Source organism: Bacillus rossius, chromosome 2, assembly GCF_032445375.1.
Source record: "Bacillus rossius redtenbacheri isolate Brsri chromosome 2, Brsri_v3, whole genome shotgun sequence".
Lineage (NCBI taxonomy): Eukaryota > Metazoa > Arthropoda > Insecta > Phasmatodea > Bacillidae > Bacillus > Bacillus rossius.
The window spans coordinates 106,135,460-106,160,553 of NC_086331.1; the positions used below are offsets into that span (position 1 = coordinate 106,135,460).

At 36.5% G+C, this 25,094-nt stretch overlaps 1 protein-coding gene across 3 annotated transcripts in view; it reads left to right on the top strand.

The window, feature by feature from the left end:
• The window catches only part of LOC134529569 (tetratricopeptide repeat protein 28), a 221,506-nt gene that overhangs the window by 180,081 nt on the left and 16,331 nt on the right, over positions 1–25,094 (top strand). For all 3 annotated transcript variants that reach the window (XM_063363794.1, XM_063363795.1, XM_063363796.1), the window contains 3 exons: positions 849–1,034; positions 13,715–13,981; positions 16,066–16,275. In XM_063363794.1, coding sequence (XP_063219864.1) covers positions 849–1,034; positions 13,715–13,981; positions 16,066–16,275 — 663 coding nt within the window. The remainder of the gene's footprint in view (positions 1–848; positions 1,035–13,714; positions 13,982–16,065; positions 16,276–25,094) is intronic.

Sequence of the window (25,094 nt, forward strand, 5' to 3'; positions counted from 1 at the left end):
TATTATTCATCTATTTCTTCACTTTCGGATCTTGTAGTTGGCCAGGTCAGAATAATATCGTAAAAATCTTTAAATTCGTCAGGAATATATTAGATTATTTTTTGTATGTCATTCATTTATTTCTCATTTATGGGTATTTTAGTAACATATGCCAGATTTTCTGGTATTTTCGGGTTTATAGAAGGTTTTTGGAGCAAAAATGTAGCTTTAATGAAACCATCAATAAATTTGGAACATGTCAAGTAACCTTTATTACTTGAACTATATTCAAAGCTTCTATATTGCGAAATCTTCAATGTTGTTGCCTTGTCTAATGACTTACAGCTTTTCTTGAAACATCGCTGCTATGAGTTTTTAAAATCAAGTATGTCGTTAGAAGTAATGGATTTAACTGAAAAACTCCTGATTTTTGCTGCCAAAATAAGATCATTATATTCATTTGGAACGTAAATTCTGTCCTTTCTCCTAATGAGTCTTTTAGCAGCTATTAGATCGCTAGTATTGCATTCCCCACCAATACCGATGCATTTTTGTTAATCGGGAAAAAAAAGGCAAAAAGAAACACTATTTCTATACTCGTATAGTTGATAGTTGGATGAAGGGAATAAAGGAAGGATTTGTTTCTTCTTCCAACTAACTATTTTTATGGCCGCATGAATCTGTACGAAGTGAATTGTTTTTGTTCCTTTCTTCGAACTCACAATTAAGCGCTACGTCTAATGAATGTAAAAGTGTAGAAAACTGAATATGTCAAAAAGTGGCGTTTATTCCCTTCTTCCAATTGGTGGTTCAAATGTGGTGTGAAAACTTACTGGATGTTAATCCTTCTGCGTGTGGGATTGTTTCAGGCGACTAAGGAAACAATACTGCAGCAAATTAGTGAAGCAGAATGTGTGCACCTGGCAACCCATGTGTCGTGGAAACTCTCAGCTATTGTGTTTTCTTCTGGAGATGTGGTAGACTCTCAGCACCCTAAAAGATTCTTTGCCAATTCCGACCATGCCCATGACCAAGGCGACGAGGAGAGCTCAGAGGTAAGCTACAACTTCCTTTATGTCTTTAAAAACAGATAGTGTTCCAAATTTTCACTTACGTTTCCAACCTGCCTTTTTGGTGTAAGGGTCTGCTTAACCTTGACTTTTAACCATGGGGTCATGTTTGAGCCCAACTGCAGGCATGGGTGTTTTCCAGCTCTCACTAAGCCTCCCAGCAAAAGCTAAGTTCATTAATATCCTCTTAAATAACGAATTCAGTTTACAGCTATCAATTTTAAATGGTTATTTTGCAATAATAAAACATATAATTATAATCATGGTTTTGAACACATGCAACTGTAGTGAAAGCCAATATTTAGCATATGTACTATAGATGATGTTTAAATTCTTTTCATTCATTTCTTGGTAAAAATTCTTACTTATGATTGGTCTTACAGTATTGTTGATTTTTTTTAATTTTCTCATTATTTTACTATTACTTAAGGACTATTTTTTAAGACTTTAACAAAATATTTTCATTGCATTTGTTTGGTAATAAATATTTTCAACAGATATTCACTAAGTGTAATACAATGGGTGTAAAAAGTCGCGCGAGTGATAATAGTTATGAAAACCATTTGGTGAATATCTGTTGAAAATATTTGTGAGAGAACAACAAATGAGTTATTTTAAACTCAGATATTCTTTAACCCTTTAGCCCCTGTTGACTTCTGTAGAAGTCGGCCAAAGTTGGGCCATACAGACGGTGGACTGCTGCAGAAGTCCACTGGATGCAGTGCCTTCCCGCCGGTGGACTGCTCTAGAAGTCCTGACGACTCTACCTCTTTCCCGTTTCGCTACGGTGAACTGCCGTGGAAGTCCGACCTTGGCAATAACTAGCAGGCTGTCGGGATACTAGTAGTACATTTTTTTGCCGCTAGATGTCATCACCATTCACTCGGCGACCTGCGGCGCTGCCGAATATTTTTCGCGCCTAATTCACGTGTCTGGCTTCCTTCTGTAGTGGTTTTAGACGTATAAACATGGGAATAAGTTGCTAAATTATTTTATTTACGTTAACTTATAATGAAAATTTATTTTGTGTTATCACTGTGTTGAAACGTGAGTATAAGTACGTTGTGAGCTGACAATTATTATTTGTAATGGAAATTTATTAGTTTTTTTTTACGAATTTTCCCTGACGGTTTTATTGCATTACTTTTGTGGGTTAGACTTTAAAATGAGCAAACGTTTTTACACAACCGAAGAAGCCTTGCAGCTTCTGTTAGACAGTGACTTTGAGGTCAGTAGTGATGAATCGGAAAATGAATCATTACCACGGAAAAATTCTACTCAACAATCGTGGTCAGGTCCATCGACATCTTCAGGCCCATCGACATCTTCAGGCCCATCGGCGTCTTCCGGCCCCTCAACAACACCTGACCCTGAATTGTCTGATGATTCTTCAGAGGGGGAGGAAGGGGATGAAGAAACAATTACGTCGCCAGAAGCAAAACGGAAACTTGTGTGGTCTTGTAGAAATCTCACCCCACAAAAACATAAGTTTTCCTCCGCAGACTCTGGACTGAAAAGCAATGTTGATACAAACAGTTTTTTCAGTTTGTTTTCATTGTTTGTAACTGAACAAATTGTGGCTCATATTTGCCATGAAACAAACAAATATTTCACACAAAGGGCTGACGATTTGACGGACAGAACTGACCCCAAATGATTTTTTTATTTTTGTTGCTATGTCTCTCATTATGACCAGGGTAAAAAAGTTGGCTTTATCGGAGTACTGGTCAAAAAATCCGGTTCTGGAAACTCAGATTTTTTCTCAACTTCTTTCACGGGACAGATACTTGTCAATCCTTAGGTTCCTCCACTTCAATGACAATACTGTGGAAACCACAGATTATTTATTCAAACTTCGTCCCATTTTGGAGCATTTTCGCAGGGTTTTCAGAGAACATTTGTACCCATTTGAAAATCTTTGTGTGGACGAATCACTCCTTCTGTTCAAAGGACGTTTAAAAATAAAACAGTATATCCCAGCAAAGCGAAGTCGTTTCGGAATCAAAATTTTTGTGATTTGTGATGTTCAAACAAATTATATTTTGGACTTTTTCATTTATTTTGGAACTGACACTGATCTTACAAAACACAATCTCGGTGTCTCTGGAGATGTTATTGCAACACTGGTAGAGCCCTGCTTACAGAATGGGCACACATTATTTTGTGATAATTGGTATACAAGTTCTACTCTTTTCTGCTGGCTGTACAATCGCGCAACTAATGCTTGCGGCACAGTGCGACACAACCGGAAGGAAATGCCAAAAATGGCAGAAAAATTACAAAGAGGAGAAATGACATTCAGGTCTGTTTCAGGCCTAATGTTAGCTTTGAAATGGTGTGACAAGTGAGATGTTTATATGCTGTCCACTTTTCACACAGCAGACATGCAAGAGACTGCTAAAATGGACTACAGAACAGGTGCAAAACGTCTCAAACCTTCGGTTGTAATTGACTACAACAAGTCAATGGGAAGTGTTGACCGAAGTGACATGATCATGAAAACAGTTGAAAGCATCAGGAAATGCACCAAATGGTACAGAAAGCTTTTCTTCCACATAATAGACATGTCTCTGTTCAATGCATTTTGCCTATACAAATTGTCTTCTGGCAAAGTGCCATATGCAAATTTTCAATTAGGCTTGATCCAGTAAGTTCTGTAAAAGTTTAAAGTTGACAGAAGAGCAAGTGGGGGTGGGAGACGTAGTGATCCTCCACAGAGGCTGACTGCTGGACTTCATCGTCCAGGACAGCTGTCAAAGTATGCGACATGTATTGTTTGCAAGAAGAAACATGGGAAAAGAAAGCAAACGAAAATATTTTGTAAAGCCTGCAAGCAAACACTTTGTGAATTTCCCTGTTTTGCAATGTACCACGAGGTGAAAAACATTTTCCCTGGTGCCGATGCATAAAAAATTAATATTTTTATCAACTAATATTATATGTTTGAAAAGTTTTTGAATTTTGGGATCCTTTGCAAAGACTGTGTGAATTTGTTTGTTTTGCTATGCATAAGAAGGCGAAAGACATTTGTGTTGCCCATTTAATAATAGTAATGATTGCAATGTTGACTAATAATACCAGTAAAAAATACTTTGTTTAATTATGCAGAGCTGATTCAAAGGTTGCAATGTAAATATTTTGTGCGGTGTAAATAATATGCTTAAACTATAAATATTTTGTTTATATGTGTTATAATATCAGAGCTAAAGATAGCAAGTGGCAATTACGTTTTTATGTAAGCGATGTGAGTACTCTGCAAGTGAGAGTATTATGTAAAGCTTTAAAACAAAGTATCTTTGTTATTCTTATGGTTTGCTAATAATTAAAAAAAATGAAATATGTATTCCCGTCAGCAGATTCATAAATAACATGAACTATATATACGTGTAAAATGTTTTCAAATATAAAAAATTAACATCTGCTTTGTTCATTCTGCGGAGCAGATTCGTAAGTTAAAATAAAAATATTTTGTTTTTAATTCTACATAAATATTGACTGTTTGTAATCAAAACTAAAACACTGCAAAGAAAGAGTTTATTTCGTTACAAACCAAGGTTTATTTTGACAAGTAGCCAGGTTTATTTCAAGAAGTACCAAGTTCTTATTCTACAAGTACACCTCAGCTAAGAAACCGCAGTAAATATTCAAAGAAAATCTATGCGAATTAAAATAATGTTTGTGCGCTGCTGCCGATTCACTAAATAATAATGTAATGGTAGCATGTATAATATAATAATGTAAAACATTTTCTTTGGAAAATCAAAAATTACTCGTAAAAATGTTATTTATTTTAAGAAGAGCGGACAAAACTAGCGAGCGCGCTTATCAGGTGGATTCCAGTCGGAAGAGGCCCGTACAGAGGGCTCGGCCGGCCGGCCACATGCCAGGCCACAAGGTCGCGCACGACACACTCAGCGTCCGTCGCTAAAGGGTTAAGGTTATTAAGTTTATATTTACCACTGAAAAAACCTACTATAGTGTTTTATTGCATAATCTTCGCACATTTTATACTTAAATCGAGTTTGAAAATTAGGGGTGCGACTTTTATGCTAGAAAAACATTTTATTTTTGTTAGGTAAAATTATTCATAAAAACAAAAAACTAGGGGTGTGCGGGAATAGGTTTTTGTACTGCGGGAAATTTTCGGGAAAAATAAATTTTTCACGCGGGAAACGGGACGAGATCGAGAAAAATTTTATCAAAATAATAAAAAAAGCTAATTTTTGACTCTGATATTGAACCCTAGTATCAAAGGAATCATTTCAAATTAAACTTAAGTACTTTCAATCCTTCTTTGTAAATCTAAATGCTATAATTGTTATTATTATATCTTTAAAAAGTTTTTCACTTCAAAGTTCTTTTCTGTTTTGGTGAGAAAAAAATCAGTTCTTCGATGTGGTCGGTAGTAAGTTTCTCCCTATGTGCTGTAACAATATTTCCCACACATGAAAATACTCTCACTAGGTTTACAAGTAACGGGCTGTTCGGTTGCGATCTCCATTATTTGTAGGCTGCTGGTTTATTTGTTTTAATATACAACAGTATCGAAAATGAGGAACAGATACTTTGCACAAGCCTTAAAAACGTAACGTCAGCCGACAAAACCCCCGAAAGGAAACAACAATTTTATTTTTCCCAAAGCAAAATTATAGATGTTTAAATACAGTAGAACCCCGATTATCCGCGACTCGATCATCCGATTCGCGGATTAACCGCGATTTATGTCCATAAAGTCCAATTTTTTAGTTACATATAACCAAAGATTCAAAATTAGTGGTGCACCGATATGACTTTACCGATTACCGATTTGATTACCGATTATGAGAGCAATAATCGGCAGATACCGATTCAGTTACCGATTATAATGAAGAAATTTTTTTTAAGTGTAATAATGCACACAAAAATTTTTATTCCCATGTGAATTTAAAAACAAGATTAGGTAAAATTGAGAATACGGTTATAATAACAGTATAAAAATATATAAAATACACTATTAAGTCATTGCAAAGTGTAAATTAAATTAACTTCTATTTATATTTGTTATTGTAAACAACTTGAACTACAGTCTAATAATTGTAATTTACAATGGGTAAGTTTTTGTTGCGGAAAACTAGCATTATTATTGACTATCACATAAGGTTGCATCAAGAAATTACCGTTTAACAATGTAAACATGCTGCTTTATTTTGTTCACTTGAGGTTATAGAAACATGTTTCCACACTTCACTTTTTTTTCTCCCTACTCGCCATCTCACTATAATTATATAAAAATGACTAAAAACCAATTCTAGCACATGTGATTTTATTTATGTTCACTGAATATATAAAATTATAAATACTTTTTCACTTTTCACGTCACATACAAATAACAAACGGATAATGTTACCAAAGACGCCCATAACAAGTTTGTAAAACGCAGTGATAAAAACTAGAAGGTATCGGGACCACGATTTTTAACCGCTACTACGACTCGAAAAGATCGATTATCATAGAATCCACTGCAACTGTTTGTGGTATTTTGATTGCGTGCCATCTATTTTACGTCTCTGGCTATAGGTAGTGTACAAGGCCACTAAACAAAAGACAGAACAAAAGACAAAACGTAAATAAACGTGTAGGAAAAATTTATTTTTTATCGTTAGAGGCAATGAGATTTATTAAACTTAACGAAATATCTGTAATTATGATATGACGGAGTTAGATGAATTTTGTAATATATACAAATATTACCGTATTTCGTCCTAAAACGTGTAACAAAATAGTACACCGTAAAAACCTACTTTACGCCAGGACGTAAATAATCGGCAAAGTAATCGTTAAGATAATCGCCGATTACGATTAATCGGTAAGTACCCATAATCGCCGATTACGATTCATCGGTATCCGCATCGGTGCACCACTATTCAAAATGTATGTAAATGGGAAATACTTTGCAAAATGTATGTTGGTCAAAGTACTTTGACTCAGTTACGTTTATATACACAGAAAGTTTTAAAAAAAATACTAGTACATACATACGTATGTACATAATATTTTTGTGTTCCATGTTACGTGAATAGATTATACACTGGTGCGCGATTCCACGTCCGCATGACCGGACTGTACACTCCCGCGCGCAGCACGGCGCCGTGCCACAGAGATTACCCGGCGCATGGAGACAGTCCATTCCATTAGTGTACGTTGTTGAAGCGTGAAGGTGGTGATAATTTTATGTATTGTAACAGTGATCTGCATTACGACGGATTATACCTTTGTGTTGTGCGGAAGTGTTGAGCGCAACATTTCATCATGTCATCAAATGAACAGAAAAGAAAGCGAGTGGTACTGTCCATCGACAGCAAAACAAAAACTATAGAAAGATTTCAGAGTGGAGAAACGATTGCAAACTTGCGACTGAGTTTGATGTCGGTAACACAACAGTGCGCGACATCATAAAAAATCGCGAAAAAATCCTTCAGTTTGCTTCACAGGCTGACACTTCAAGTGGATTAAATAAACGCAAGACGATGAAAGAATCCACATTTAGCAGCTTGGACGCTTGTTTGTTTGAATGGTTTCAACAGAAAAGGTCGGAGGGTGTACCATTAAGTGGCGTAATTTTATCACAGCAGACGCAAATTTTTTAAAAAAACTAGGCTTGACAGAAGAACCATTTTCCTGTTATATTACTTCTCCGTTATTTTATGAGCACCGACTGTACAGAAGTGTGTGTGTTGCAACTAGTGCTTGGCACGCAAGATAAATTCAGCCTATCACTTGCTGCCGCGGCGCAGTGATACGACGGTGTTTGTTTATTTCAAAACTCAACTAAGAGTGAAAGGAGAATAGATATAACGACCCCTCACGGTTCCCGAGATTAGGGTCGTTATAGAGAGGTGGTCGTTATAAGATTTCCGACCCATCTGCAAAACTAAGTCATAATAGGTCGTTTTTGCACTAAGTCCACGTTCAACAAGCTAAAAATAAAAAATCTAACATTTAAAATTCATATAAATAAAGGGGGATAAAAACACAGTGAATTATACGAGACAGAGACACCGTTTCAAAACCATGAAATCAAGTCTCAATGCACTGGTATGAAAAATCTTATCTCGAAAAGAATTTTGAAGGCAGTCGTTCTGTAAAACAATAACCAGCCCGATGGTGTTACTGACAACAGAGCAATGAGCTAAGTGTGGCAGCGTCGCTTACGGGCGATGAAAAGAATGCGTGACCTTGGCAGCTATCAGCTGTCTTGGGCCCTCGGACTGGCGGGCGGCTAGTCACACACCTCGGTGCAACAACGACTCGCGTGCCCACGTCTCCGCACACGAAAGACTTAAAAACCACTGCTGCCCAGCACTAAGCAGTCCGCTTCTATGTCAACAACGCACACACACACAAAGCATGTGTATATATGTAATCTCCGAATGTCCACAGATTGCTGTCTGTGGGCTAATGACCTTTGAGGCAAGCATGACTCGGCTAACCGCGATTTTCGATTATCCGACTCACTCGTCCCCTTCATTAACACGGATAATCGGGGTTCTACTGTACTCTTGAGCAGTGGTGATATCATATTTTTCAAATTTTTCACAGTGCCAATACAGATCGCTAGAGGCATTGGAAAATCGTAAAAACGATATAGGCGCGAATAAAAGCGACAAAATGGTTTATTGACAAATAAACGCTACAATCCCGTTTTTAGAAGTATTAAAATTTCAAGTAATATTAAAATTTCCAGTAAATTTTAGGTTTACCTAATATTTTTAAATAAACCATTTCTTATTATTAACGGCCTAACCTCATACAATAAAGAACATTCTTTATTTTATGCATCTTCTTACCGTGTTTCAAGATTACCTAATAAACGGTGTCGATGGCGAGCCATGTAAACAATCAACACGATCTATGAATCTTGTAAATAACACGAAACACAATTTAAATACGCATAGGCTCGCGCGGAAACTTTGTTAACGGCAAACGTAACGTATGACTCAAACAACAAATGTAAACGGTTAAAGAGAGACGTTTATTTACGCGCATGAATATTTTCACGGGAAAGAAAGTGAAAACATTGAAGCGGCCATGTTTGCAAACGTGTGCGTGCGTGATATTAACACAAGCAATCAAATTATTTACTGTTAAATGACAACTAAAATATAAAAATGCATTAATTTAAGTTTACAACACACGCAGCCTATATTTGGCAACTACAAAAAAATTACGAAAATCTACTTCAGTCAAATTCGTTAGCACTTTAACGGGTAAAAAAAAGATGGCAGCAATGTAGCTCTATGCTTTTGGCGCTCATTTGTTGAACGTACCTAGTGTTTTCCTTATTTCCTAACCCGAAAAACAAACGGTAATCTGTGAAACTAAAATATTGCGCTGCTATTCACAATAAAATTAAGGTTATTAAAGTCGGTTTTCTGTATCGCGTTCGCGTGCAATGCAGTTAGAACTATAAAGTATGTGTGTGTGTGTGTGTATATATATATATATATTACCATTATGGGACGGACAAAATCTGTTACGGTGCATTCACGTGCAGAGCAATACAAGTCGCACCATTTCTATGTTAGTGACACTAACATACTTATGTGCAAAGCTTGCAACATCCGCATAAACTGGGAGAAGAATTAAAATTAATGCTATATAAATGCTATATGGCAAAATATAAATGCTACGAACAGCCATTATAAACGCTATTTTCCAGTGCCTCTACAGATCGCCACTGCTATTAAGTAATGAGAAAGGTTACGCTTTGTTACGAAACGCAAGTCTAGTATTTCTTATATCTTTGGCGAAAAGGTTGGATTGCGCATGTGTTTTGTTTTTGGTTTTCATCAATGTACACATAGTGGTTTTAGGTTAAGTGTTCAGTGATGACGGCAAATACATTATAAAACTATTCACGTATCTTCAAACGTGTACCCTTGAAGAAATATATTTATGAATGCATACAATATGTAAATGTACTCCATCCACGTTTATGTTATTCCAATTAGATATGTGTAAACGATTATCATAATTCACTGCACACCACAGCTGTCGCTATGATCGGCATACGTTTAAAAGATGTTTTGCGCTGAAATAAAACGGAAACTCTTCAAAAATGTACAAATCCATATCAAATATTGTTATAAAAAAAGTTTGAATTGATATAAAACATGTTTTACGTGATTAGTAGACATTTGTAAATTTTTAAACAATTTCCCGAAATATTCGGGAGTAAGAAATTCTTGCCCGGCATTTCGAAAAGCCTATTTTCCTGACTTTTTCCCCGAATTGTCGGGATCCCGCACACCCCTACAAAAAACCCATTCATGGAAAGTACGTTTATTTAAAAAGTGGAGTATATAAAAGCACGCCGAACAATTTAAATTAATAAGTTATGCAACAAAAACCTTTCTTCAACTTTAAATAAAAAAACAAAATGTGAATGTGAGCCTATCAATATTCGACTACGTGCTCTATACAGGAAGCAACATAACCAAACATGAATGATGCCAACTAGCGCTGGCTACATTTTTATAAGCGGTACTCCGCGGCAACGCAGACGAACAGATTAAGGTTATAACGTTTAAAAATATCTTTAAATTTACACATCAGACAACTTCGTATTTCCGTTAATCAAATAAGTAAGTGGTAATGTCCGAATATATATTAGATTTTTACTTTAAAACACATAGTTTTATACGGAAAAGATACCTACACAAAGCGCTCGGAATCTAATAGCGGGACCAAAAACATCATGTGACGTTTACGTTTTATCCAAATTTTGGCACCCTAAATTATAGGTGTGATGATTATGTGATAAAACAGGGTGTATACATATTCCATATTGAAGGTGCTACAAACAACCACTACTAAATATTTGCACTACGCCTACCCATCTTAAGTGCTGATGCCGAAATGGTCTTAAATTACTTTAGTTACACACAACAAATAAACAATATAAATAAAGGTTAGTGTCCATTAGTTAAAGTACTTTACGAACTTAAGTGTAAACTCACTCGGGGATAAACAAATTCCTACTTGGGAGTGGATCCCATCCCGTTCTGATGATGTTAAGCGTGTTAGACCACTCGCCTTGTCAATTTCATTTGGTCAGCTGGTGTTCCACTCATGTCTGTCGAAAGCGCCTCCATTTGTGGCATGATTTCGTCGGACAATGAGTATTAACTGCTACTGCTGCAAGTTTTGTGTGCCGGCCTCTGACACCAGGATGCTGTTATCCGGAAACGTCCACTCTGTCTTGTACATCAGGTTCCACTTGCTGGTTTTGGTTACCACGACCCAGTGATCCAGAAATGTCCCGCTCCGTCTTTACACAGGTACCCCGCCATGACGTCAGCCACGGCAGTGGTACGGACGGTTCAGCTACTCATCCGCGACGCTCTTCTTGAGCTAGAACTGGGCCCGCTCTGACCACTCCTTCGCAAAACAGAATGTCTGCCAACGTTATCTTAGCAGACCAGGGCGTCCTCATTGTTCATCAAGTCCAGCTCATATGTCACACTTCAGGTAATGTCAGCAATACCATGCACCTTGCCTTCGCCGCTTACACCATGCCTCTCAATAACTACTAGCTGTAATAAACATCAGCATTTCTTATTCTCCCCACCAAAACCAACCACCAGTACTTCTCACTGTTTACCACGTGACAAAGTTCTTCAATTGTGGAAGCACCGTACCTTACCGCTGCATTTACCAGAGTCCCTCCTGGTATGGCTGCCTCCTCAAGCAACGATATGTCTTAGGTGGGCAATGGCGGGCTGGGCGGTGATGGTCGTATCCAGGGTGGAGGTCACTTCAGTGTCAATCCCATCTGTTCTAGTCCAGGAATGAAGTTATCTATGGCTCCGACGAGCCCCCTTATACACCTGAAAAGATCCTGTTTATACTTTCGGATCACCGTTCAGTGATCCTGTTCTCTTCTGGGTTGTTCCCGATGGTTTCGTCCGCAACACTTGCTAACCCGAATCTCAGGTCATTGGATTCGGATCCCGGGACCGGGTCCCAGCATGTGCTTTGTGGTAGACTGGAGTCACGTGGTTTGGATGACACGGGTCATGGGTCACGCTTCACTGAACCGTGTCCCTTCCAGTCTATTTGACTCCGGTCTCGTGCTGAACGATTGGGTCACAGGTCTCAGGTCTTTGTTCACGAGACACGGGTCTTCGTTTTTGGGACACTGGTCACTTCCAGTAAATGATAAAGAAAACTCTGTATTTCTTACAATTATACAAAAAAGTTACCGAGTGACAAGACACCAGTAGCAGTGTGTTGGCACATGCATATGTGTGTGTGCACGTGGGGTGTGTAGGGGAAGGGGGGGTACATTCTTGCAAATTGTGTTAGTATGTGTTAGTTTTGTATAAAACACAGTGTTCAACTACAGTCGATTGGTATTAACTGGCACCTTTCACAAGATTTATATTTGTCTTGGTACTGGTGCCTGAGATTGCATTATCTTTTTTATGTGTTACATCTTAGCGCTCGTATTCAGCATTTGGTGGGAGTATTTTCATGAATGTGATGGAAGTCAAGGAATTGAAATGTATAACAACCACAGTGCTGCCATCTGTGGCGAATGGCACAAATCAAAGTTCGCAAAGTCAGAGGGAAACTTAGTAGTATTAACTGTTTAGTGAATTTTTTATAAGATTGGCAGTACTTTAATAAAATCCCTATTCGAAAATCAGGTCCAAAGCTAGTGTTTTTTTTTTCTGGAGCCATTTTATTAAATAGTTTAAAATTTCGCTCTGCAAATCAAATGATTCAGTAGTCGACATAGCTGCTCCTGCAGCAAATTCTAGCAGCGGTTATGGAAACAACGTGTGATTCACATCCAGAAACGTAGTTGAAAACATAATTTACATATGTTTATCACGGTGTGCATTATTTTTAAGAATTCTACGTTAAATTTTGTGTCAGATTTCGTATTATAATTGTATTTGCAACATGAGAACACATGAATTTGCTCACTACCGAGGTTAGATGCTACATATCACTGGCAAGTACTGAAAGACTCGCTCACGATTTTTCCCACTGGCAGCTTTAACTACATTAGGAAATTTATTAGATTATCATTTTTTAATGCTGCATATGTTTGTACTTCTGGTTTCTGTTTCTCTAAATCATAAATATTTCTAAACCAACCATCATAAAATGAACTCAAATGTTAACAGAAATGCCAGAATTGACCTTCTTCACTATCGTAAACTTTTTTTTAGCGAAGTGCCATGATGGTTGAGCCGTCGCATTACTCTTTCTTCTACCAAGGTGATCTGGGTTCTATTCCCGGTGTGGTTGAACCCAGATTTTTTGCAAGTGGAAACGAAGCATATATTGCAGTTTGGCTACTTCAGTTTGCCCCACCATACACTCCTTCAGTGCTCTATTCTCATCTCACTCTCTAATGACTGATATCTTCAAAGTGTTACCCTTAATTTATCATAATCTTTTCTTTATAAATACAAGTGTTATTTTTAGTTTTATAGCCACCACCAAGATTTCATGCAGTTGGAATGAAATTCACAGCTCAGAAATATCTTAACATTCAGATACAGGAGTTTTGGATAACAGAGTTATGAATACAGAATGCTCCACTGTAGTTTGCACGTGTATAAGATACTCTGAAAGAGGTAGCATTAACTGATGAATGTTTGTTTCTGCAGATATCTTCTACCCTGGAAATGCCAACATTATCAGAGTTGCTACTGACTACTGGGGATCTGTTGAACGTGGAGATATCTGCTCGCCTGGTGGTTATAAGCTCCAGCCACACTCACGACCAGCACGGCTGGGCTACTGTTGATGGGATCATTGAGCTGACAAGAGCCTTTCTTGCAGCAGGAGCACAGTGTGTGCTGGTCTCCCTGTGGCCAGTGCCCGAAACTGCCACCAAAATATTGTTGAGGACATTCTACTCAGCGCTGTTGCAGGTTTTTGGCCAAATAAATAAATCTAGTATTGTATTGTCAAAATGTACAGACTTGGTCTTGATGGTCTAGAAAATATGGCATTTTTAGGAGCCAAATGTTAAGTGGAGTGATTGGGCTCAGTTCTCTAATCAGACATTCATGTATGATTAGAGTTTTACTATTCTGGACTAACTGAAGAAAATACAGTATTAAAAACACTTCTGAATACAAAACTTTTAAATGCCAAAAATCATACTTTTCTACCATAACTAGGGTACATGTATGTAATATAAAATATAGTATGATTTTAAGTATAATAATTTACTAATTTATCTGTTTTAAAACATTGTGTTCTATTTTTTATAGTTTTACTTTTACAATATTTTTTGAGGTTATCTGCAGTTAAAATATCTTAATCAGAACACTAAAATGAAGGAAAAAAAACTATTGCTAAGCAGTGTACGTGAGTATTGTTTTAGCTATGCAACTAAATATTTTTGATGGTATAATGATTTTCACATTTTAGTTTGACATGGGTAATTATTTGTCACAAATTATAATTTTATGTTCTAAATCACACACCAAGTGAAATATAGTTACAAGCCCACGAGAATGTAAATATGTTAAGTCCTGCTAAAAGGAGTAAATATTTCTCAATCGGAGTGTAGCTGTGGGCTACTGTGGCTCAACAAAGTACATTGAGCTAGGTCCTATTTGTATGCCATGTTGTCACTTTCACATGCCAGATACCTACCTCAGACTCCACACGTCCATATGGACAATTAATTAAGCTGCATAAACTATGTTATCAGCATGCTTCAATTTTTATAATAATTTTAAAAAAAAATTAATTTTACTTTTGCAAGTTTGTTTTAAATGTACAAGAAAATCATTTTAGTAATATTTTTTATTTAAAGAATCTACTATTTATTTATTTGTGTGGAAAAGAGTTATTTCATTTGGTATCATACCCACATCCATACTATTCTCAATTATTATCTCTTTTCTATAAAAAAAATACTGATAAGTTATCTCTATCTATACCTAATAAGCAAGAAGTTTCACTTCTGTCACATGTGGACTCCACGCACAATTTTTTTTAATATACTTTTAATTTCTAAACTTATTTCATAATTAAAAATCAATCAAAACTAATGAAAACATTAAAGGCTGCCTTTTATTATAATTATAATAATAATAATTCAAGCATAAAAGCTGCACTCCTTAAATAAGTAAAAAAAAATACAAGCTTTGCATTGATTAAACAAATGAATTAAAATATGATCAAAGATTAAAATAATTATATTGTCATGGCCACTAGCCACATTTAAAAGGTAATAATTTTTCTGAAGTGTTACATTCGCTACTTTAATATGAAAAGAATTCAAAATTGGTTCTATAAAAAATGTTATCAATATTTTACCTTAGAAAGGTTTAAACTGTGTGTGATTGTGTGCGTAGTCTAATTTTTACTGGTGAGCTTTTTTGGTACCAATGTTATTCATTACTGTTACTAGCTAAATAGTTTTCCTGCTAGTGTAAATCATAAGTGATGTTGTCAGATGAAATTTGTGTACACTTTCCAAGTAAACACTCCTGTCTCTCCAAAAAAACAAACAATATTTTAGTGTTCTTAGGCAGTGGAATAAATGCTTAATTTTATATGTTATTATCCAAGTAGACAAAATCAGTACCTCAAGCGCTCTCATTGTAAAAGTGCATGCTGTGTGTCATGCACAGAAGGCTAAGTATTTTTTGTCAGTCTATTTCAAAGAATTAAGCAACTCAAACTTCCAACATAACTACTCTAAAAAGTTATTTTTTATTTTATTTCAGCTTTGTAGAGAAAAAAAAATGCTTCATTTTATTTTTAAGTATCATCTGTAATACTGAGACTACCTGCCCTTGCTAGTTCAGCAATTTCAGCCTCGGAAAGAAGCCAGAAATTCAAATCACAGTACGACATTCCGAGTTACTGGCCTGAAGGTTCTAAAAAAAAAAAAAAAAAAAAAAAACTTTCCAGTGACCTGTAATAAAGTTGTGAATTTTGAATTAGTTCCAAGAAGAATCATTACTGATTGTGGTGCATGATGTGTTGTAACCAGGGTGTTCGAGTGAGTAGAGCGTTGGCAGAAGCAATGCTGACCGTGCAACACACCAAGCACTTTGCTCATCCGGCCAACTGGGCAGGGTTCATGTTGATTGGAGCTGACGTGCGCCTGTCCAACAAGGTGGCCCTCATGGGGCAGGCACTGTGCGAACTGCTGAAAACTCCAGAGAAATGTCGTGACGCCTTGAGAGTCACCTTGCATTTGGTAATGCTGCACCCTTGATGTATTACTTTCAGTTCATGTTTTTTTGTTGTTAAAAGTTTAACTAATGCACATTGTTTGTTGCTGGCTGTTAGCTGATTGATTTGGATCATCCCACCTTCACAGTTTATTATTCATTCTCACATATTTCTCTCACATTTAACTATTTCATGCAACAGACTGTACAATATTCTTCATAAAATATCCATCTCACATCTTTGTACAGTATAATCTCTATTTTACAATTCCTCGTGGTTCCTAAGCCTTGACTTATAAAATTGTTGTATATATTGACAGATTTGCATGTATTTTGACCAATTTGAAACTCAGTTCCTAAAATATTTTCTTTCATCTTTTAATTTCATCAGCTCTAGCTTTAAAATAAAAATATTTATAATAGACACATCTACAACATGGTATAACACTATAGCCAGATATACCTATATGACCAAATATACCTACATATGTAACTATTCATTGGCATTGCCAACTAAAGCATAAACGTTTGCAACTCTTAGCTAAATTTCCACAGTGTCTAATTTACATGGCTTCTGACCAAATAACCAGTATTAATTATGTTGAAATATTAATTTATTTTGATATATTTAATTACCAAAATAAAGCATAAACAACAGTCTTGCTGTACAGCTTTAATAAAGCGTGTAATCCATTTTCTGTTCCTACTTGCAATAAAATCATATATTTTATTTATTAGATTGTAATTTCAATTGGCAGAAATTTCTTGAATAAAGTGATCAACAAAGGTCATAAACAGTATTCAATAATCACCAAAAACTTTTATACATCTTGTGTGGAGCAGATTAATTTGTATTTGAAGTTTTTCAAGCTTGCCTAGCATATTGTAGGCAAGAAAGTTCAACTTCATGCATGCATTTATAACACTTAAACCTAACATACCCAATCATTTTTTACTCTATGCATTTACAGTTGCCTTTAAGTAAATACTTAAAGTATAGATATTAACAACTTTAAATTATTTCAATAGGCTTGGAAAACTGACTTACTAGTTAAAAATAATCAACTAGGATGTGTTTTTGTGTAGGTAAGGCCAGGTGATTGGGTTGACCTTGGCAAAAGTATCAGATATACATACATTTGACGTAGTGATGGTGTGATGGTCATCGTCGTCATCTGCGGTGGCAGTGTTGTCGTTGGTGACAGCGGTGGTGTTAGTGTCAGCGGTGGTGGTGGTGGTGGTGGTGGTGGTGGTGGTGGTGTTGTTGACGGTGTTGGTGTTGTGGCAGCAGTGTTAGTGGTGTTATTAGTAGGGCCAATGAAAAATGGTAAATAAAAAAGGCCCATTTCGGTGAATAAAAAGAGTTATTTCGGTGCAAAATTTCGGTGAAAAAAAAAATTGTTTAGTTAGAAAAAATAAATATTTTGTCATTATAATTTTATACACATATATATTTTTGATGTAATTATTGTTTTATTCGGTCAAAATTTATCAAAAACAATGTTTTAAAGTACATGTACATCTAAATTTAGCACGCTGCATTTGTAATTAAAATTCTCAAGATTACATACAAAAAAATTGGTTGTCTGTAAGGTCGGTTTACGGACGATAGTTTAATGAGACGTAACAAAACATTGATGAAATGATTGCATACTTTTATGAATAAAATTGAATCATTTTTATTGAATTATCACTATTTTGTATGGATACAAAGAAGGAGTGAAATGAAATCTACAATTTAATTAATATATTTACTTTTATTTGTACTCATTAATTCAAATATGTTTATTACTTTAACGAAGAGATTATTTTAACTATAACTTTTATACATGTTTGCTTTTTAACTTCTTCCAATCTGTGTTATTCTGTTAAGGATATGACGATGATAGGAAAAGTAGGAAACGAATGGGAGTGTTTCAAGTTTAATGTGCCTGGAAAAAGTCAAATCGGTGGTTGTTCCAATTGAGTGGAAGAGAGATAGATGCAACGCAAGCGTACAATGAGCATAACGGGACAATGTGCATAACGGGACACTTTTTCGTGCGTGTAGCCGGCGTTCATCGATTTATTAGACGTCACGTCAAAAAAATCGGAAACCGATCAGAAATATTAGTGGCTCAAGTGCATTTCGACTATCTCTGAAAATAAGCTACAGTAAGTCCTCTATTTACGTCGTACCGATTTACGTCGTTTCGGATTAACGTCGCTAAAGTTTGAGTACTCATGTTTCAATTTAAGTTGTCGCCGATTCACAATAACGTTGTTTACAATGACCGTAAATCTTTATTTTAACCAAAACACCGTATATAATTCGTTTATAATTCTTTGTTTCCTTCGGTAGTTAATTTATGTTACGTAGCGTAAGCTACACGATCACCGCCTTATCTTATCATACATCATGAGGGACGCTTCCTGCTCTCCGCTGCTCTCCGCGCGGTGATGCAATACTACCAGCCCGCCCGCTCGGCCACCCACGTATCTCGCACGTATCCCGCAACGACACAGCATTTTCTCCTACCCCTTTTCGTCCAACTCCTTGGCACTTCAGTAGAGGTGTAAAAGTAACTAAAAAAAGTGTACCCGTATGTATTCGTTACTATAACATTTAGTACTCGTTACTTTCGTATCGTTACTCGTTACTTCTGATACCGCATAACATGCTATGTTATGTAACAGCAACGAATCGAGTCGTATTTCGTACACGTACAGTATGACGTCGCGTAAATAATAATAAATCGAATATAAACAATTAAAAGTATTTGATAATTAACAGCTTTTGTTAACCAAGAAACAATAAAATCTCATTAGAGCAGCTTTATTATAATATCTCTTTTAAGATAAGAACAAAAAACGTGAAAATACGCGATAGTAAAAAACAAAAACATACATTTTTATAATTTGTAAAAAATACTTTCTTACGTTGTTTCTGTTCCAATCTCAAACTTTGTCTACACACACAATACCTTTAATAAACAGTAAAAAACTTGGACGACGAATTTCCAAATTATACTTTTCTTAATAAACAAACATCGTTCTTTGTAACGAATAAGCGCGCGCATGCGTAAAACATACGAAAAATGCGAGTAACGAAATGCATTCGTGTGTAACGTTTCGTTACTCGTTACTAGATGCCGCACCCGTTACTCAGTAACGAATACATATGGTTTGCTACAGCTCTACACTTCAGTCGCTATGATATCATTGAGTTGGCCGGAGTTTTAAACGTGCCGTTGTTAACTTTATCGTGATTAAATGCGTTTGTAGTAGGCCTACAGTATCAGCTCACTGCAATTTATGATTTTTTCTTCATAAGATGTCTTCCAAACGACTATATATCTGTTTTTATATTTCAATCAATAAAGGTAATAAAGCAGCTGGTTAAATAACCATTCTATAAAGCTGAGAAGTACTAGTTGGACTTGTTTCCCACGCTGTCGGTTGTAATTTTCTGATAAAATTGCCCGTTGTCACGTCTGTATGCCAGCGCTTCCGGCCGACCTTGGGCCGTGGTCGGCCGGTGGCATGAAACATGGCTCATTTTGCGTCGTTTCTATTTACGTCGCGGTTTTCAGGAACGTAACCCCGACGTAAACCGAGGACTTACTGTATTATATATTTCCTGCAAACTAGTCCCCACCAAAACACATTGCTAGCATTATTTCCGTGTTTCACACGTGTCTTTTCTTTTCCAGTCGACTTGCCATCACAGAACTTGCACATCATGATGCCTTTTTCTTTACTGAACCCGTAAAATCCTTCGTCGTCAAATTCTTTAGCTCTTTCGAAAACACAACTTTCAGCATTTTATACATTTATCCACAGTTGACCACAGTAATATGATCTACATGCCACAAAAACTTTAACGGAAAACGTTCATAGAATACGGAAGATATACATATTGCATCCACTCGAAAATAAAGAACTTAAACTCGACAGACACGCACTCGTGAAAATAAAGTCATAGAACATTTCGACACTCGTAACTACCAACGCTATCTGTGATTTGTCCACCAGTAGCTAAAGTGATGATGTTTATTGCCACTCTCTACTCTATGGGTGCTAGAGAAAAACAAAAGCAAAGATGGCGTCTCACATAATAACCTCTTGGAATAATAAACGTTGTGTGCAAGTTTCAGAATGATTCAACGTGATTTTTCGCGATAAAAAAGGTTAATTTCGCGCAAATATCGTTATTTCATCATATTTCGTGAAACACCACGGATTTCGCGCATCAGAGCAAATTTCGTTAAAACGAAATGCAGTATATTAACGTCTTATCACTACCAAGTAAGGTTATTTGTATTACACATCACGTGCAAGTGATTTTTTTAAAATTTCGCGATTTCGTCATTAACGAAATTTGACTACCCCTAGTTATTAGTGTTGATGTTGGCAACATTGTTGGTGGCAGAGTTGGTGTTGTTGGCGGTGGTGGTGTTTGTGGTGGCAGCAGCAGTGGTGGTGGTGTTGGATCAGTTTAAACTTTCCAGTGTGACACTTCTACTTACTAATTGTAATTAATGCAAGGAAAGAAGTGGTAAGTGGGGTTTGTTCCCCGTATTATTATCTAATGCTCCTGTTGACATGCGTGTGAGAAAGGACAAATAATGTCAGGGGACATTAGCAACATTGTAGAACACGAGTGAGTTTAGAACTAAGTGTTTTCCTATGTATTGTCTTGTAAAGCTGGCCTGGTGGCCAGGCAGGCAGCTGCATGAACAGTATCACATTTACCACAGTCATCCTAAACCACGTTTTTAGCACTCTTTGGTCATTTTTCACCTGCTTTTTAGTGCACTAATAACCCCTATGTTTTATTCTTGTGACTAGAGAACATGCTTTTTATTTATTTTCAAGTGATTTTTTTCCTAGTAGGCTGGGAAAAGTTTTTAGTTTTAATTGATTATAGTTTTCAGTAATGTTTATCATTTTTTGATAGTTCCTGAAAATTCTCTCTTAAAATTGCTGCACTCGTTAAATTTGAGAATCGTAAATTATGGGTTTGAATAACTTTACAAATTTGTGTACATATTTGTGTTGTACATACATATTTGTGTTGTTACATTGTTTGGTGTTACTGTAAAATACTTACTCGCTTTCTCACTTGTAATTTACTTCTGTCTGATTGTTTTGTCTGGTCGCAGAAACGTAAAGGTTCTTCTGTTGTGATAAACTAGAAAAAGGAGATACTGAGTAGTAGTGCTACAGTCCTCCTTTTGAAATGGCATCTGATTAGGAGGGAGATAGTCTCGCCTAAGGTATATTCTAGGGATGTGCGAGTACCCGATATTTTTGGGTACGGTTCAAATCCACAATTACCCGAACACGGAATCGTTGTACGTACATGGATTCGAACAGTATCGCGAATATTCACAAAAGTTTTAAATTAATTTAATACAGCTTAAAAATACTACTAGCAGTGAAAAATAAAATTAGGCTACTATTCCGTAAGTATTTATAATATGATGTATCAAAGAAAGTTATGTGAATTAAATAATTAACACAGTGACATTAAAAAAATTTCGAGATTTCGAGAGCTTAAACTGTAATTACGAATTTCGTCGTATAGCAAACAATAAACTAAAAACAATTACATACCTACAAGAAAAAAACGTCTTGGCTATTTATTGGAGAAAAAATGGTTTCGTTTGCTGAAACGTTTATAAAACTGAGATTTCGCTGTGGCGTGCAGTTTATTACGATTGATTTGGAGAATCGAATATGTTTTGGTTTTCATATTTTAAAGTGTTTATTATTAATTATGTTTACATAATTATAAACATTTCAATCTCAGTGTAATAAATAATTGCCAGTAGTTACAGTTAGAAAAAGAGAACACACATTATTTTTAAATTAATTAGTAATTTTTAATTATTCTGTGCTTAATATTCGAAATCGGATTCATATCTCAAATATTGCCAGGGATTCAAATCAGATTCGAACTGAACGGAAAATCAAGGATTCGCACATCCCTAGTACAGCGAAACCCCTTATTTACGTTACCGTTATTTACGTTTTCCCGTTATTTGCACTATATTCTTCAGGTCCCGTTTAGTTCCCATTTAGTCCATTACAATACTTTCATGCGAATTACGTCTCAAAAATCGAATCCATCCTGCTATTTACGTCACGTAACAACCATAGTAGGCCTAAAACCATTGTGAAAAACGTAACGTTTATAGTCGGCAATGATCATTTTAAATCGCCTAATATACATATTTTATAACATGAAAAGTTGCTTTTATTTCTAAACATATAATAATTTAAGCCTAGGCGTGTAAAAGTCCGAGTAATTATAGCAGGAGACAATCTAAAATCTACTAGTGAAAAATGTAAACTAACTCACGAATGTATAAACGTACCGGAAATGTCGGGAATATTACGACTTTACGAGGCTGCTTGTAAGTTGTGATACTATATTAATGTCACAACTTAGCCGAAATACTGGTACGAGACAAACTTCACAAGATAAAATGAGCGGAGTCTTGGTAACTGTTTTATATGTATTTTATAATTTCGGAAATATTGTACAGTTGACACATATTTTTTAAACTAACAATTTATTTCTGGGGATCGTAAATAATTAATTATTGGTATCAAGACATCAAGATGAACGTAAACTTGAACATGTCATGGCAGCGAGAAAACTGGTGCGTATACCAATAAACTGGTATTAGAACTGGAAAAAACTGGTACACGGGAGGCGGAGCTTATATTTTTTTCCGCTAAGCTCGCATCCATTGACTGGCTGCTGATGGAAGGTCACGAGTCTGGGTGGAGCGTTGAGTGAGTTATACTGCGCATGCGCAGCTCAGAGAACAGAGAGAGCCAGCTGGCGGCTATGCCGCGCCGTAGCAACAGCTGATCGAGTACAATGACCTTTCTCTGCGCACGGCGCGCTATTGATGGTAAATTTCCAATTTGCGGCCCCTTTTTTTAAATTTTTTTACTGTGGTGTATGTGTAATGTAGCCCGTATTTGTTATGAACACTGCAGGATGCGACTGTATTTTAATTAACTTTAACGCATTTCTTACTTTTCCCTTTATTTACACTTTCCCGCTTTTTACACTTTTTTACTTTGTCCCCATGAAAAGTGCAATTAAGGGGTTTTGCATTCTAATCAGCAGGGTATTGAACTGTGTTGTGTTGAGCTTCTCAGGTAACTGCAGAATCAGTAAAACTTGTTTAAGATGTTCTCACACAATTTGATTTTCCATCTAACAGAGTTTCACATGGTGACTGGTCATTGGGGGGGGGGGGGGGGGGGGGATTTTCGCTGGTATAATTTTAAAGTTACTTTGTTTACCTGTAGAAAAAAAATTAAATGGAATTTATCATAATAATTATATTTATTGATTGCTGTGTAAACTACATTCTTTGAATGGTCCTTACAATGGGGAAGAGTGATTCATGTTCTCTTGGACATATGCCATTGCTGGTTACACTGTATGTCATGAGAAACCTCAATAATGTACAAAAAAAAAGTGAATACACAAAAAATATGAACATGCAAGCGCACAGAGAACAAGATGGAATCAGCTGATGTCAAAAATTTAAAACACAAACAGCACATAAAATGCAGTGGAAGAAATTAGTCAAAAAGTTATAACAGCATAAATGATCACAGTGGGCTAACAACAATGAGACAGTAGCAACAAGGACAGTAATTGAGGTCAAAAAAGGCCTTTGACAATGCAAAGACAATCAGACAAACCCAACGATGATACCAAACAGATAATGTAGACAACACAGATTCGCACAGGTGAAACCCAGCGATGTGTCAAAACAGGTTTTCAGGACACCACAACGACAACAGCACAGGTGAACACAGTAGGCTTCCTAAGACAACAGTTGCGATGTTTCGGGAACTGAGATCTGTTTCCGTCCTCTGGCACAACAGACTGATAGAGGACACTGGCAAGCAGGTGGTATATATACATTCGACCCCCTTTCCTTGTGAGGCCAATGACAGGAGCAGTCCTCTGATTGGCTGTGCACCTTAGAGCTGATTTTATTGACTGGTGACTTGCTGCAAGGGTAGTTGGTTGGCTATGGTTTTGTTGTGGTACCTTGTGTGTCTCTGTTTTGTCGTATTGTTCACATCTGTTTAGTATCATCATTGGATTTGTCTGTATTATAACAGAAAATGATAGTGACTTTTAACACAGCTATCAGCCGGGCCTAAGTTTGTTCTTTCTTGAAAAAGAACACCATCCCAACCATGAAAATATATGATGATGTGGCCAGGGGTTTCGTTAGCAATTACGTGTTTAATTAATGGGCGCCACCGTGCATAGGGGCACGGACCCGGTAAAAACTCTCAATCTGGGGTTATGACATCGCCCGTGTGAGGGGTAACTCATGTCGCCCTGACACTGCCCAAATTCCCAGGACCTGGTTTGCTCTCAGCGTTGGGCACACTATAGTGAGGTAGGCAGCGGGCTCTTAGGATGTCCCACATGCCACCATGCAGTAGGTATTATACACGTGGGTGGCCACTGACGAAAACACTAAGTTTGATGAACAAGATTTACTACGCACCACGGTGCCACATACCTCTCATACAGCAGTTACAATTAAACAAATAAGTAAAGCGAATCAAATGCCTAACAGCACGGCTGGTTTAAGTGAGGCCAGGACAACCTCGTGACCTAGTGAACTAATTTGTGGTAATGTCCGAATTCCACTATGCGGATTATATTGAAATTAATAGAGCAGTCGTGCCTCCAAGGTAAGCTCCTGGAAAGACAAAAAGGATTTGAAATAATTAAGCGACGAAATGAACAGATCAATGAAAAACAAGTTAGTCTGCAGAGTGCTGAGAGCGTCTTACCTCGGGTAGC